Source organism: Polistes canadensis, unplaced genomic scaffold, assembly GCF_001313835.1.
Source record: "Polistes canadensis isolate GaletaPanama2010 unplaced genomic scaffold, ASM131383v1 scaffold_178, whole genome shotgun sequence".
Lineage (NCBI taxonomy): Eukaryota > Metazoa > Arthropoda > Insecta > Hymenoptera > Vespidae > Polistes > Polistes canadensis.
The window spans coordinates 294627-311758 of record NW_014569725.1 but is presented as its reverse complement, the minus strand read 5'-3'; the positions used below and the strand labels follow the sequence as shown (position 1 = coordinate 311758).

Below are 17132 nucleotides of genomic sequence, written 5' to 3'. Positions count from 1 at the left end.
ACAAATTTTAAAGTAATATTTTTATATTTTCAATAAATAAAAAACAACTTCCAATTTTTTATTAATTTTGTTTAAGTCAATAATTGATCAGTAAACAATTTTCAATTGGTTGCATTCTGATAAATTAAAAAAACAACAATACAAATATATAACGTAAAATATACATTGGAAGAATACTTTCGATAAGTAAAATACATTAAAGATGTTGCGTTTAGAAAAAAAAAAAGAAATACAATTGCATAACCTAAAACATTCATTGAAAAAAATATAATATTTTCAATAAACATAAAGATATTACTCTACCGTGATATTAATTATTTCTTTTATAATTAATAATTGATTAATAAGCAATCTTAAATTTGTTGAATTTTAATAAATTTAAAAAAAATGCAATTACATAGCTTATAACATTCATTGTGAAAAAAGTACGAAAACAATACATTCGAAATAGATATACATATATATGCTTACGCATACATACGTTATTTACAAAGTGAATTTATGTAATAATATATGTTGTAATACATGAATGATACGTACTCGGTCAATTTTTAAATTGCGATTAACAACATGTACGTATTAGATTCTATTTTTAAAACAATTCTGATTAGTCTCTAGGCTTTTCCCATTCGAGATGACGACAATTTCGTTGTTGATACCCTAGTTGTGTTTCCTGATTTGTCAATAACATAATCTCGATTAAAGAGTACGACCAGGAATGACACGTGTACAATCCATTTTGCATATTACCAATACACGGTCAACGAATAATAATAACAATACTTCGTTCATAAAAATAAAAAAGAATTGAACATTTTCATTATCGCGGAAGTCACGTTGGGTTACGATACGTTTATTAACTTGTTGTTATCTTTATTAAGATAGTGATATACTATGCCTCAAATTATTATTTATACAATATTAATTACGTAGGCTTGCGTGTATATGTATGTCATACAACGATTAATTACAAATTAAATAGTCATAAATCTAATTAATATCCCGAAGAAGAGAAAATAAGAAAAAAACTTATCTGTATTCGGAGAATCATTGCTTTTCTAATATACTTTATTATTTGCATAACTTTTAACACGTTTCAGAGTTACCTATTTATTAACACGTTCAGAGACACCTATTCAGAGTCGAATTTCGAATTTTATTTCAGTTACCAAGTAAATTTGTATTTTTAATTTAATATATGATAAACGAAGAAAATTAAACAATATTTACCTTACGTCAAACTATCCAGATTTTCTGAATAAGAAAATTTATTAAAAAAATAGTAAAATCGTTTGTCTAATGATTTCGCGAATAGTTATCATAATATTTTTTGTAAAGTATCGATCTAATACAATAAATTCGAATATTATTATTTTAGATTATAAACGGTACTATTGAAAATAAAAAAGAAAAAAAAAGAAAATAGGTTAGAAATTATTTGTCATTTAATTACGTTATTTTTGCTATGTTCCTGTTTTCCACCACGCGTTGGAACGCCTATAGTTGATTACGGGTCGATATTTCTATGAGAAATTTCCTATTATGTGGAGAAAGAAATTTCTTTGGAAGTTCAGAGGGTAAAATACCTTGAACAAAAAAAGGTTAATAACACAATTGAAGTAAATGAATTTCGAGTAATATCATATAAACAAATAACTTCACGTTCGTGTTTCTTCGATTTTTCGATACTCATGATCGTTTGTTTCCTGTTCATGAAACGACTATTACTTCGTTGGTTGGTCCAAAAGTAAGAGTTGGAATCGATCGATAGAAGAAACGCAAAAGGGAATTCTTTCGGTTCTTGGCTGAGTTCTACATCCGCGAAACTATTTGAGGATTTGAAAGTATCTGTACCTTATATTTCTCTCTCTATCTTTCTCTCTCTCTTTCTCTCTTTCTTTTTCCTTCTCTCTTTCTCTATTTTATACTTTGGACTTGTAGAGAATCTCTATCGAAGACTGGGAAATTCCTGCAGGTATGAAGAAAAGAGAAAGAAAATAAGAGAAAGAGAGAAAGGAAATACTGTTTTAATAATAAATCACATTTCCATTCTAGCGGGTAAGGGATGAGGTAGAAATTCTTTTTCATAAAAAGGAAAGAATGGATACCGTTGTTCTTTAATCCGGAATAATTTTAGAATTCATGAACGTTTATAGAAACTTTACTGACAAAATATTATTACACCGGTTAATTATTAATACTTTTGATTAACAATTTGTTTAAAAATTCAAAGAAATTTTTAGTTCGAATAAAAATAATTCATTTATATCTATATTGACTTTTTACAATTGTTTCGTTTTACTTATAAAAATTTATGGATAAATTGCAGATGAAATACAGTGGGGAGAAAAAATATAGGAATGATTTTATAATTCATGAACGTTTATATAAATTATACCGACAAAATATTATGTTGGTTAATTATTAATGCTTGTTATTAGTAATTTATTAAAAATTCAAAGAATTATTTTTTTTATCAAAAATGATTGATTTTAATAATTGGTTTGTTTTACTTCCAAAGATTTTTGGATAAGATGATAATTGAATACAATGGGAAAGCATATAATTATAGTTGAGTATATTGGAGTGTCCTTGAAGTAGTTACCATGAGATTCACTCTAGCTTGTTCTTCGAATAGGATTCAATGTTAAACATTTCAAGGATATAAAGGATATTTAATGTATGATGGTAATTATGACACTGGACTTACAATTAGTCAGAAAATTGAAAACATTGACTTTATAATTTATTATCTAATATAAATAATTGTAATATAATATGTAATGACTTTCATTAGTCCACTGTTATAGTTTCCGGTACATTGTGTAATGTTTCAACTTCACTGTACGTGTACTTTTTTCTTGCTTGTTCATTTTTTGTATAGATATAAATATTTATGCGTTACCACACGTGTGAGCATAAAATTTATGAATATACTTTTAAGTATATTACATATGTTGAAGAGAAATTCATTATTTTATAATTTGTAAAGGTTAAACTTTGTTTTAAGTTTTTCTACATAATTTAAAAAAATATAATTTCCTTAATCTATTGTTTTTCCAATTATTATATAAATTTCTATTTGTTACTTTTTTTTTCGTAAAAACTAATTTATTTTGAATAAAAATATGAAATTAAATAATGTTATACTTCAGTCACATTTCCAAATTGTTTATTCCTAAAATGCGTGTTTCCATTGATTCAAATAAATTATAATCCCAAAAGATACAATATGCAATATACAAACGAATATGCAAAGTGTGATAAAACCTTTCAATCCAGCCCTAAAATTTTTTCACGAGTTATTCTCCTCGAACGAAACCTTGAACCGTGTCACGATGAAAAATGTTCATTTGAAAACAAATTTTACCTTTAATAATAATGCATAATTTTTATTACAAAAATTAAGATCAAACAAAGTGCATATAGGCAAAAAATATATTAAAAAGCTGATAAATAAAATAATGGATTTATTATACTATCATACATTATCATACATTGTATATGCGATGCAAATATATGCAAACGTATGTAAATAAATCTAGGAAAAATCAGAAAATGAAGGAAAACCTTCGAAAGTCTCAGATTTCGTGATATTTCCCGTGGCAGACCCGACGTCGTACGTGGTGCCTCGATAAAAAAGTTTACGAGCGCAGTTAGAAGTTGGCACGACGACAGTAATTTCATAGCTTTTAGTGCTTTTTAGGCTTGTTCTCGAGTATGGAATTATTGTCGTTGGGCCAAAGCGACCTCGTGGAATTCCGTACGTTCCATTGCCAAAAGTTTTCTGTCACGTAGACGTCGTCCTTTTTCTCTTTTATTTATTTCTTTCTTTCTTTCTTTTTTCTTTAGCTTTCCTTGTTTCCTTTCTTCTTACCCACCTTATTCGAAAATTTTCTTCCACCTTCTGTTTCGTTCTGTTCGTTTCGAAAAGGGGAAATGCATTTGGGTTACTTTACGTATTTCTTCCGATTTCTTGACTTAACAAATGACGAGGAAAAAAAGGGGAAAGAGAAAGAAAAAGAGAATAATGCTTGAAAGTTTGTGGCGTGGTCTAGATTCTTAATTTTTAAGACCCCTACATTTTCTGTAATCATGAAATTCTTTTCAGATTCCACTACGGAGTTTTGTATTTCTTAACGGATTCTTCTTTGTCTTATTGACAGCAAGAACAGGTAAATTTTTGAACAATTAACATATATTTTAAAAATATCAAATAGAAAATATAAAAATATTCAATAGAATAGAGAATAACATATTCATTTCGAATATTTAAAAGAAACTTTTTAATAATATTTATATTTATCATTGATTAAAAAAAAAAAATTTTTTTCATTTCAATTCGCACCCATTATCTACACAAAATTTAATTAACACGCTTTCGTGGAATCGTTCGAAATCGAAAATCTTATCTCGTCAAAAAGATTTTTTTATTTCAATTCGCACCGTTATCTAGAAAAATTTAATTCACACACTTTCGTAGAGAATTTTTCGGATCGAAAATTTTATCATCTCATCTCTCGTATAGCACGTTCATCTCGAGCATCACTCTAAATCGTAGAACTTGAAGAAGATATTGAATTAGGGGAATGAAAATAAAAGATAAGAAGTAAAAAAAATTTGCACTCGATAGGATCGATAAAGCATTACGTTCTTATCGAGTATTACTATGAAAAGCATAAATCAGAATGAGTGATCGTAACGTCCTTTCTTCAATCATTTTAATAAATGAATATTTCAAATTGTTCATCATCTTCAGTAAAAAGTAGAATCATCATAATTAAATCACAATTCGTAAAGTTCATTACCACACAACGGTGACAAATGTATTAACAAAAAGGTACGGAGTTCTATTACGCAAAAGTAACACCTTGTTAAAGTGGTCATTTAAAAGTCCAACTCCTAAATACATAAAACGAGTTGTGGTTAACTTTTTAATAAAATTATCCTGAACAAATTGCAAAGTGCATTTAGTTGACGCACGACGAACGACCGTCCAGTTTGTCTAACTTTTTCATGTATATTCGAAAACGTAGAGAAGATAAATCGTGTTAGAAGGTTAAACCGTTAAATTAGCAGTTAGAAAACATAGTAGTCGAGTAATATCAATTATTATAAAAAATTTAATATATATAAGTGCCGATACTAATAATAGTCATTTAAGTGTCGAAAAATTGAACGGATATATTTTCTCATTTATTTTATATTACAATTACAAAATTATAATATAAAATAATGATAATATAATAATATTACATATATTTACAAAGGGTCCCTATAAGTTTTTTCTTTTTTTCTGATGCGAAATGAATATACGATATTTGTTGTTTAAGGTTGATTTATTGTGTTATATATGAACATGTATATAATAAGTATAATATCTTCTTATATATATTACCTTCTTCCATCATGTTGCGTTTTTATTTCTTTTACGGTTCTTATACATTTACTACTGAGAAAATTTTTTAACGAGATAAACAAGTAATAATTGGATAAAGCAAGGTCTTGAAAGTTCAAAGGATGAGATAGAACATCCCGATCAAACTGTAATAATTTTTCGTCTTATGACCAACGCAACATGCGGTTTTGCTTGAATTTATCTATTATAGTTATATAATATATAAACGTGTAATAACAAATTCGTGTTGATGCCACAAGCATGTCCCCCATGTAAAATTAAAGTAACATTCAACGTCCTAAATTAAATAGTCAGAAAATAGATCGATATTTGTATACTTATTGTTAGTAGTGAGTCGTGTCGTCGATAAGGATAACTTGGAGGGGGTAGTTGAAACTCAGGATGGTTCGAATCTTTCCAAAGTACCTTTCAAACTTGAGGAGACTTACACTTCCGATTTTCTATCACGTACCTTCAACGGTACTTGGACATCGGATACCACGATACTTTATATGTCCGAAACGATAGGAGAAATTCTTCAATTTGACGTTGTGAAGCAACAATCGAGTGTGATCATCGATGTATCAATTTTTGTAAGAAATGCTTTTTTTTAAATATTATCATATTAACATTAGAACTATAAAAACTAATTAAAATATCTGGTTAAAGTACATTGAGTCTTTTTAGTAATTGTTTATTAATTAAAAAAACATATATTTGTAAATATAAATATATCATATATCATGAAAGTAAACAAATGTAAATTGACAAATTTATTTTATAATTTATTTTATAATATTACAAAAAATTGTAATATTAAATTAGTGATGAAATGTATTTTTTTTTTTTTTTTAATATTTCGATTTATATTAGTTCATTGTTATAATTATTGGCATATATATACAATATTTTATTTATTCTAAATTGACAATAAATCAAAATTCAAAAATAGCTAGGATGCAATATGTGCTAGTCACCAAATATAGTATATAATTTAGTAAGTTATATTATGAAATGTATACTTTATTTTGTTGCGATAGGAAGCAATAATTAAAAAGATTATTAAAGATTTAAACTAGATATTAGATTAGTGTAATTTAGTCTAATATCGAAATGTATCTCATGAATATTTGATAATGAGATATGTTATAATAATGATATATGTGTGTGTGACAAAATAGTAATAATATAATAAAAGTGATGATAGTAATACCTATAAAATATAATATTATATAACCACTATGATTAATTTTAGATAGAAATGATATTGTGGCCATAGTAATAGTGTTATTAATAGAAAAAAATAAAAAAATATGGAGTGTTAACATAACATAAAATTTTATTTTTCTTTAATAACATATTTTATCAATAACCAAATGTTTTGATTGGTCTAATAGAAATAAATGTACAAGAATTATCGGTAGTTTTAGTGTTAACATCACTGCACGATTTGAACAGCTTATCAATTCAGTACATAACTTTAGATAAGCCTAAAAAACATTGGTTTCGATTTATCACTTGTATATTTTTTAAATATTAATAGAATTCTTTTCGATATTCCATACTGGATTATTACTGTTTTTTTCGCAATTATGTATACAGTTGTAAAAAAAAAAAAATACAAATAGTAGTAATTCTTATCTGCAACAAAGTAATAATCTTTTCTTATATTGATATTAAATTTTTTTCAAGGACGATTATTTAGTAGAAAGTTATTTATTATCACCGACCGGACGATTTCTTCTTATCGGATACGATGTTCAAAAAGTAAGCATCAACACTTCTTTATCTTTTCCATTTAATATTGGATCGGGATAAAAGTTTCTTCGTATTTTATTGCAAAACTTAAATAAGTTTTGTTCATATTTTCTATCCTGTCTTTTTCAAATGGTTTTTAAATTGTTTTGTGCTCGATATTTAGTTCTTTTTCGATCAATAAATTGCTAAAGTGCCAATCATGCTTAAATTTTTCCATGATTTCATCAATTTTTCCAGTGATTGATCAACCGAAGCCAGATGCATCTTTGATATCAATTTTTTCAGATCGAAAACGTTTGAATCAGAATTGTGTCATATGTGTGCTTGCTGATACCGCATCATGTTCAAAAACATCACAAATATTTTTATACAACCTCAGTCGTATTCTTCCCTTTTTTGTTATACAATTTCAAAAACATATCGAATATTTTCTTCATTTTCACTCATTTTCAAGACTTAATAAGTTTTGACCGAATAAACAAATGTCATAACTTTTTTCTTGATTATCATCTAATATTTTTACTTTTAAACGTACACTAGTATTGCCAGATTCGATTAATAGTCATATATATAATATTTATGCGATTTTAAATTTATTACAATTGAAAATACGAAGAAACTTTTTCCCTAAATCTAATTAATTACCAATAGATTTTATTAGAAATTTTCTAGAAATTTTATATTTTAGGGATTCAGATATTCGACGTTCATGAGATATGTTATTTATGATACTGAACTTGGGTATGTAAAGTATTATCATTACCTATATGCTTTTTTTTTTTCAATTATCATATTTAGAAACGATAAGCTTCTTCAATAGCAAAGAGCTTATCTCAAAGAGAAAAAAATAGATAATTTTATTAAAAAAATAAAATATGAGTTTTTCTATAGACAATACGATATCACTTAGAAAGCAATTTATATTTGTAATTTTGTTATTTTATCAGATATTTTCTAAATGAGATGAATAAAAATACTTTATCAATATTAGTTACTTTCAATTCTTGAACCTATATATCAATCGATATTGCAATTATTTTAAACACAAAGCTTCACATCCATTTTCTATTCATAAGTTCGTCCATTCTAATCGATCTATTTTATTATTCTTTTGTATCTTTTTTTTTAGACAATATGATAAAATTGGCGATGGTATGCATATCGCCCTTGTCAAATGGGCACCACTAACAGACGATTTGATATATATCCTCGACAACGATATTTATTATAAACGTTTCTCTAACAACGGTTTTAATGATGTACAAAGAGTGACGGACGATGGCATTGCCGGAATCATTTATAATGGCGTGGCTGATTGGGTTTACGAAGGTAACAGTGATTAATGTATTATTCATTAGACCAAAACATCAGTATTCTCAATTATAAATTATTCAACGAGTGTATTGTTCCTTATTATACCTAAACGTTTACGCATAGACGAAAAGATTTCTTATTCTATTCTATTTTTAGATTTTTATTTTAAATTTAACTCAATCGATAGATTAAAATTTAACAAAAGTTCGTCTATACAATTTTAATTTTATATAATATTAGAAATAATTATAAAACATATTATATATTGAGCATGTATAAATATATTTATATTCTTTTATTCGTTAACGATAATAACAAATTATTATTACAGAGGAAGTGTTACATGGAACACATTTACCATTTAAAATGAAATTATTTTTTAAAATTAAGAAAAACTCGGCTACAATTTTACCATTCGAAAGTTATTAATTTTTGTTTTGTTTTGAAAATATCTTTAATATCGATTTGGTTAAATTTAGTGGTGTTTTTATTTTTATTCTATGTAGTATTACAAATAATTATAATAATTATTATAATGATTATGTGTATATAAATATATTTATATATTTTTACTTGTTAATGATAATAATAAATTATTATTGTTGCAGAGGAAGTGTTACATGGATCATCCGCCATTTGGTTTTCTCCAGATGGTAATAGGTTAGCATACGCAACATTCGATGACAGAAAAGTCCATGAAATCTTGTATCTTCATTACGGAGAACCCGGCAGCCTCGGGGACCAATATCCCACGGAAGTGAAGATTAAGTACCCCAAGGTGAAGCTCGATTTGCGTTATCGTTCGATATTATTCAATTCACTCTACTCATTGTCGACCAAAATACTTACTAGCTGACATTTACTCTTCACTTACTTGTCAATTTTTATCATTTTTTCCTACTTTTTATTCTTAAATTATAAATTTTGTCGGAAATTTTGCATGCCAGTGCATCATATTCTTTTTTCTACTTAAACGTTTCGTAAGTTTTCAGGAATTCTACTCCTAAAATAATTAAAACATAATCCTTGCATTAGTTTGCGTTAGGAATCAATTTGATTGAAACTTTTTCTTTGTACTCGATTACCAAACATCAACTTCAAGCACGGTTTTTCTTTCTGCAAATCTGACTACACGGGTTTAAACTTTCAATCAGTTTACTACAAAAAGTATCTCTAACTATTTTTTCGAAAAGCGCATAGTTGTCGAGATATTCAAAGTCGAATAGATTCTGTGTACAATTAATGATTCGATAGGAAGATGTGTTGTACACTAAGGGTTAACAAAACTACCGATACAATCCTGTTGTCGCGTCAAACTCTTGATTTTAATTTTTGATGTGAGAAAAAAAAGTGTTTTACGTTTTAAAATATATTACTTACATTTAAATATGAAAATACTAATAATAATATTTGGAAGAACAAAAATAAACAATTATTTGTTTCAATCGATCGATCATATATCTAAAAGATGAATATTTTGATATTAATTAACGTGAAATAAAAATATCAAATCCAGAATTAACAGTTATACGGCGTGTACGTTTACAACAAAGAATAATATTTAAAAAAGACAGAAATACCGTCAAACGTTTGAAATTCGTAACGAACAATGAAATGGAAAATGCATCGAAGAGAAAAAGATGGGCGCGGATGTTGTAAAAAGCAACACTAGTCGTTGAAAGAGGATCAGTTTGAGTAATCCTTTCACTTTGTTTTTTCGTCCGTAGATTAGTGGAGGTATCACAGAAGCGACGATTTAAAACTGGCGTAAAGGTCTTGGCAGAAACATGCTCGGCGGCTTTCGTAGAATGAAAAGGGTTATCTCTATATCTTTTCCTCTCTTTTCCTCTCGTGTACCTGGTTTCGTTTAATCCTTCTCTTCTTTACCAAAAGAGAGAGAGAGAGAGAGGTGGATACCATTTTAGTCACGCGTGTATCGATACGTTCTCCGTGGATAATCCCATTATCGAGGTGCACCTAACCTCTACCAAACTAGATGGTTTCGAACAAACCCAAAGTGCTTTGCGGTTTCCCTTCTCGATCGAGCTCCTTTAGGATTTTCAGTATTGTCTATAAGATACTAATTTCAACGATATAGATATACCCTTTATAATTGTTATTTTTCATTATTTTTTTCTTATATAAATAATTTCTTTTATTTCGACTTACCTGATAATAAATTTAAATAAAATATGATTATGGGTTTTAAAATGAATGTTAGTATAAAAACGATTAGTAACGATAATTTACGATTGTCGGATAAGAACAATTTCTATTATAGGAAACCCTTTGATTTTATTGAAATTGTTTTCTTTTTTTTTTTTATTTCTTTTCTGTTAAGGATACATAGATTTATATTTCAACGTATGATTTATATCTTAATTTAAAGAAAATATGATGGTTTTGAAGATGAACGTTAGAATGAAAACGATCGTAATGTTAGTAAGAACCGTACTATAATCATACAAACCATATTACTCTTTTGATCGATGTCTTTCCTATTTTCAGGCTGGCACATCGAATCCTGTGGTATCTTTGACGCTCGTCGATCTTCACGATCCTACGTTAAATAAGATAGATTTGGAGGCCCCCATAGATATAGTCGGCACGTGAGTGACGTTACTTTCTGCTTAAGTAAATGGAATATTTCACATTACTGACTTATATTTAGCTTACATTTTTCTTTATATGATATGTATAGAGACAACGTACTGACCAACGTTCAATGGAAAGATTTTAATAATGTCATTGTTACGTGGTCGAATCGTGTACAAAATGAGACTGAAATTGTTTGGTACAACATGTACGGCGAAACTGTTAAAACGTTTCACATTGCAGAATCGGAGGGATGGGTAGATATTAAAAATTTATTCTTCTACAATGATTCCGTTTACATGCGTAAACTACAACAATCTGGTAATTTTTCAAATTTTTTATTTATAATAAAATCTAATTAAAAATAATATAAATTAAAGGATAGTACAAATTTAAATATATTACAAAATAAAAATAATAATAATTAGGAAATGATATAATGAAGAGTTTTGAGGATCGTATATATACTATATATATATAGAAATATATTTATTCAAATTTTTGGTAATAAAAAGTCTAGTTGGAAAATGAAACAATTAAGTTTTGAAGATCAGACGAAGAAATATGTTCATCCGAATAATTAATAACAAAAATTTAGCTATCAAAATAACATTATTTAAAAAAATAATACAAATTTTAAAAGTAATACGTGTTAAAAAATAATTCAGGCCTCTCAAATTTTAAACCACCTTTTTATTATCACTCCGCGCAGACAGATAATAAGGATTTGATTTTTTTTTTGTACAAGAATACTCCAGAGTTTTCAAATTTCAAAGTTCCGAACTGCAAATGAAATGGTTGGTGTATCGTTTTAAAAGAAGATAGGTTATCATTCAACGTACGATTTATATTACACTCGTTGATACGATCTCAAAGGAAATTCCATTCTTTGGAATCATCCACCTCAACTCGAACATAATTCCACAATATGTCTTTTTATTCGTGTACGTTTTTTAAAGCTTTTGTTACAATGAATATTTTGTTCTTTTTTTTTTAGGAACGAAAGCTGGAAGATTTAATCATGTGACAAGATACGAGGAAGTTGGATCAACGCTGATTCAAAAGGACCTAACTCCGGGTGCAATAGAGGTTCAAGATATTCGTGCAATCGACCATTTCAATGGTAGAATTTACTATCTTGCTAGTGGACCTGGGGAACCATCCCAAAGGAATTTATATTCTGTACCTGCCGATGGCAGCAAGGAACCTACTTGCATATCATGCAACGTTCTAACGCCCGAAGGTAAATTCCACGAATGAGAGATTTTTATTACATTCCAAAATTTTATTTTCTTATTTTTTTATTTTTTCATTACGTTAAAATGTTGTTCAACTAAAATCGTCATTTTAATCTACCGTTTTAACTGCACTAATCCTCGAACTGTATTATACAGGACGTTTCATAATATGTCGAATCCACTCCTAAAGTGAACAACTGAAACGAAAACGATGAAAACAATTTATACAAATATTTATCCTATTTGATCTTGTTTCAAAGTTATAGGGATTTTTGTGTGTTTCAATTATTAGTGGAAGAGTCTCAGTGTTCGAATTAAATACCATCGGTTTGTGTGCATCCAAGTTTGCAATAGTTGTATCATCAAATTTCGCAATATCTCAAAAATTTCAGGTATCCGTTGAATCTGTTGACAATCATTTTCTATACGTGTTTGAAATTATTCAATAATGAATATCGAATACACAATTGTTATCAAATAATCCCCAAAATAAATATCTAATTACTTAACTTATAACACTTTTAACACGCAGCACAAATAAAAAATAATGAAATACTTCTAATTAGATAACTGAGTGATGAAATTGAACTAATTAAATTTGTATACTTTCTATGAAAATAAGTTATCGTAAATTAATGGAAACATAAAAGTGGGCTATAAATTTGAAACATGATCAAATAGAATACATGTTTATATGAAGTTTTTTCATCACTTTGTATCCCCTGTTAACTCTTCAAGTGGGTTTCATAAATTATGTACGAAACAGCCTGTACATGTGCATATACGTGTATTTAAATGGATTTATCGTAGGAATTATAGGACACGTAGAATCCTGCTTTTTCATTATAATTTCGTTGAATTTCTACCTTCGAAATTACATCGATCGTTCCTCTCGGTTCTATATTTCATAACATATTCCGTATACGACGAAACGAAATTCACATGAATAGCGATAGCATCGAGCATATACACTATTTTATCATTTTAGCTATGTGAATATTAATCTTTTACAGAAGAATTCTGTCGTACTAACGGCATTTGTAAATGTGATATATCAAATAGAAAATTTAGAGAAATCTCTGAATTGTTTAAATAATATTAACAATGAAATTATTTTTTAAAAGGAAACTACGAATACCGAATATACTTGCAAGTAAATTATTTCGTTTTATACAAAACAAAAATTTAATCTATTGTAAACAATTGAACAATTTTCATTCGAAAAAAGTTTAATACTTTTTTTTCCAAACTTCTCTCAAAAAAGCGTAAAATATTGCGGTACGAATTTAAAAGGATGGAATAGAAAATTTACTATTGTTTCTCTCCTATGTCAAAAATGTATCACGAGATTTGATCTATTCAAAAATTTAATTTCAGGTAACACGTGTAAATACGCAGACGTGTTATTCTCGCCATTTAGGTCGTATTACGTGTTAATCTGTCAAGGTCCGGATCCAACAATCATCGATATTTTCAATTCAAATCACAGAAAAGTCTACTCATGGGAAAACAATCTGTTATTACGACGTAAACTCACCAGAAGAGAGTTACCCATCGTCAAGGACTTATACGTTCGTGCAAACGGTTACGATAGCAAAGTCAGACTATTTTTACCACACAATTTCGACGAGAGTAAATCGTATCCGATGTTGGTCAATGTGTAAGTATTTACTCTTTCTTTCTCTCTCTCTCTCTTTATCTCTCTCTTTCTCTCTTTTTCTATTTTCCAAACCTAACTGCATCTTGCAAAAGGCATTTCTCGTTTTAAGGATAGCACGATAATCCCATAGTCGAGAGTTCCCTAAACTACTGTGGACTCCACTTCACCCCCATCCCGTTCCCCCATCCCCCTTCTCTATCTCTTTCCTATCTTTTTGCGAGAAAATAAAGCTACGTGCCTTTTTGAAAAATGTATAGGATATCCACTTCGCGTCGTATCGAATCGAATTTGTGTGCTTCGATTGAATTTATCGATTTTATTTTTTTTTTTTTTTGCTTCACTCGAATCAATATTATTCGAACCTTTGGAATGATTTTAAACGCGAGTTTTTATCGATAATAAATATCTTCGTTAAATATTATTTTCACACATAATATTTGTATTTTACAATTTTTATATTTATCGTTTATTGGTATGCATTGGGAATTATTCCTATTAATTATTTTATTTATGAGCTTGTTAGTAATAGTTAGCTGCTATTTATTGGAGTTAGTAATTTATAATATTGTTTATCGATATTTGATATAAATCGTAAGTATTTATAATGAGAAGTATTAGTTTAACGCAGTGCTTCTCAAACAATTGTTGAATTTAGGTTCATTGTTAGGAATTTAGGTTAAATTCTAACTAGTTCACCATGCAAAAGAGTCTAAAATTTATTTTATTATAATATTAAAATTTTAGCTAAAAATAAATAAAACGCGTTTTATTTGTAAAGTTTTCTGCAAACAGTTAATAGTTATTGTACATGAGTTTATGGTTTCTATAAAATCCGTTAAATTGTTCATTTCATCACATAGGATTGAATATAAAAATAAAACACGAACAAAGTTTGGTAATATTTCGTACAATTTGAGAACCGTTAGTGTAATACATAGGGCCGGGGATAAAGTTTCTTCGTATTTTAATGCAAAATTGTAATATAATTATTATTAATATTTTTGTATTCAGTCTTCTTCTTTAAAATTGTTTAATGCTGAATGTTAAGTTCGTTACTGATATTTTCAGATCTGATTAATATTACGAAAGTTATACGATTTTAAAATCATGTTTCAGGAAAATACGAAGAAACTTTTTACCCAACCCAATAAATGTTAGATAAATCGTTTATCGGTTAGATTACATCGATTAATATCGAAGATTGTCAATATTTTAATTGAATTGTTAGTATTTATAATAAAATATCGATATGTACTCATAATTAATATGTAAATCTGACGGAATAATTCTGTCCCTATTCTAAATACTGATAAATTATTGTTTATATCGAAAATAATATTCGTACAGATTTATTTTACAACATATTGACCGAAAATGTTTTTTTAAAAATATCGACCGAACAAATAAAAGTGGTAACAAATTTTTCCAACAAAGTTTATCGATTTCAAATATTTATAGAAATAAAACAAAAGTTTTAAGCTGCGCACATAACAAACATGACCCACTCAAACAAAATTTTCACGCTACTATTCATATTTAAATCTGTTTGTTTTTAAAACGTTATAGTGATTCTTATAGTTATCGTAAGAATATTAATTCATAAAGTTATTCTAGAAATTAGTGTAACAGTGTTTTAATTAAGATTTATTTTTGTTTATTTTTTCGTTGACGAATTTAGAACATAATTCCACGAAAGAGGTGACTTAAGAATTTTAAAAAAAGTATTCTCGTTACGTTAGAAATTATTGAAGAACGTAAAAAATGAATGTTAATTAGTCTATTTACGATCTCTCTTAAAACAACCTTCACATATCAATGCCAATCATGATTCGTAAACGCTCAACAATAATAGTCCCTATTAAATATTATCAATCGATATCATACCACGATATCACGAAAAAACCAAAGCAAGAAAAGAAAATTAGCTATCTAATATTCTGCTCGATTAAATCCTTTAAAATATTCAATACTCTGAGTTAAGGTATATCACTTTTAGGCAAATGTAATTAAAGAATCAGTATCGTTGAAAAAGCAGATATTTATTCCTTTTAAACAAAGTATTTGATAAAAGAGTACAGAAATCTGTATGCACAAAATGTAAATTCATTTGTCCGATATTCTTGTATTGTATTATCCATGCGTATCAATTTTAACGAATCAATGTTGCATTGTTGCGTATAAAAATTGAAAATGAAAAGATTTATATAACAATTTATTGCGTATCCTTATGTACCAATGTTGACAGGTAAGCATTGAATTGTTATATACAAAAATGTTGAATGAAGATAACAAAATTATTTTGTTTTGTATTTTCGTTTCGTATCACCGATGCGTATTACTGTGGATGAAGAAAAAAATGTTGCATCGTTGTGTGGGATCGAGAAATTTCGTTTGAAATAAAAGTCAACCGGCATTCGCGAGGAAGTTGACTGAAGGGTTTTAGATAGTTAAAAAGTTAGTGTAGTTATCCGGAAAGCAGAAGATTCGGGGTTCGAGTTTCGGTTCAGTTAGTCCAATAATCCTATTTTTTTCACGATTCCTACAGTGGTGTATGCGAGTTATAAAACGAAGTTACAAAAAAAAATGTATAAGAATTTGTTACGTATTGTTGATCAATTTGAATGTGCAAGAATTACATAGTTGCATATATAAATTTAAAATGAACATATAGCAATAGTTTAATATTTCATATTTTGTATATCTTGAAGCAATGTTGAACCGTTACGTATAAAAATTTAAAAGGTAAATATCAAAGGTGTATAATCCTCGTGGTTGTATCAATGCTGCGTATCAATGTAGACCCTTAAGGGTTTTGTCGTTTCCTATCAAAATTTCAGAGACAAAGATATTGTAACAGACAGATCGGTCGCTTATCGGTTTTCCGCTGTAAAACAAAGGATGACGTGATAAGATAACATTTCAGTTTCTTTGGGGGTGGGAAATATCCACATGGTCATTTGTTTTCAAGACGTTCGCCTTGTTCAATGCTATTTATAGCTTTACTCACGAGAGAAATGGCACAAAAGGACAGAAAAGGAAACAATTCGTGGATGTATGTACAGTTAGTTTCAAAAGTATTACATATCCTTACTGTTAATTCAAAACAATCAATATGTTTTTTTTAATACACAATAGTTGAAAAATTATTATATATATATATATATATATA

At 27.9% G+C, this 17132-nt stretch overlaps 1 protein-coding gene across 15 annotated transcripts in view; it reads left to right on the top strand.

Annotated features, from left to right (window-relative positions):
* Positions 1–17132, top strand: part of LOC106789338 (venom dipeptidyl peptidase 4) — a 23916-nt gene that overhangs the window by 3842 nt on the left and 2942 nt on the right. For 14 of the 15 annotated variants that reach the window (XM_014753466.1, XM_014753473.1, XM_014753472.1 and 11 more), the window contains 10 exons: positions 4112–4175; positions 5747–5991; positions 7091–7165; positions 7845–7897; positions 8286–8485; positions 9079–9248; positions 10979–11079; positions 11172–11386; positions 12063–12308; positions 13681–13963. In XM_014753466.1, coding sequence (XP_014608952.1) covers positions 4112–4175; positions 5747–5991; positions 7091–7165; positions 7845–7897; positions 8286–8485; positions 9079–9248; positions 10979–11079; positions 11172–11386; positions 12063–12308; positions 13681–13963 — 1652 coding nt within the window. The remainder of the gene's footprint in view (positions 1–4111; positions 4176–5746; positions 5992–7090; positions 7166–7844; positions 7898–8285; positions 8486–9078; positions 9249–10978; positions 11080–11171; positions 11387–12062; positions 12309–13680; positions 13964–17132) is intronic. The other variant, XM_014753474.1, reaches the window with a different exon arrangement.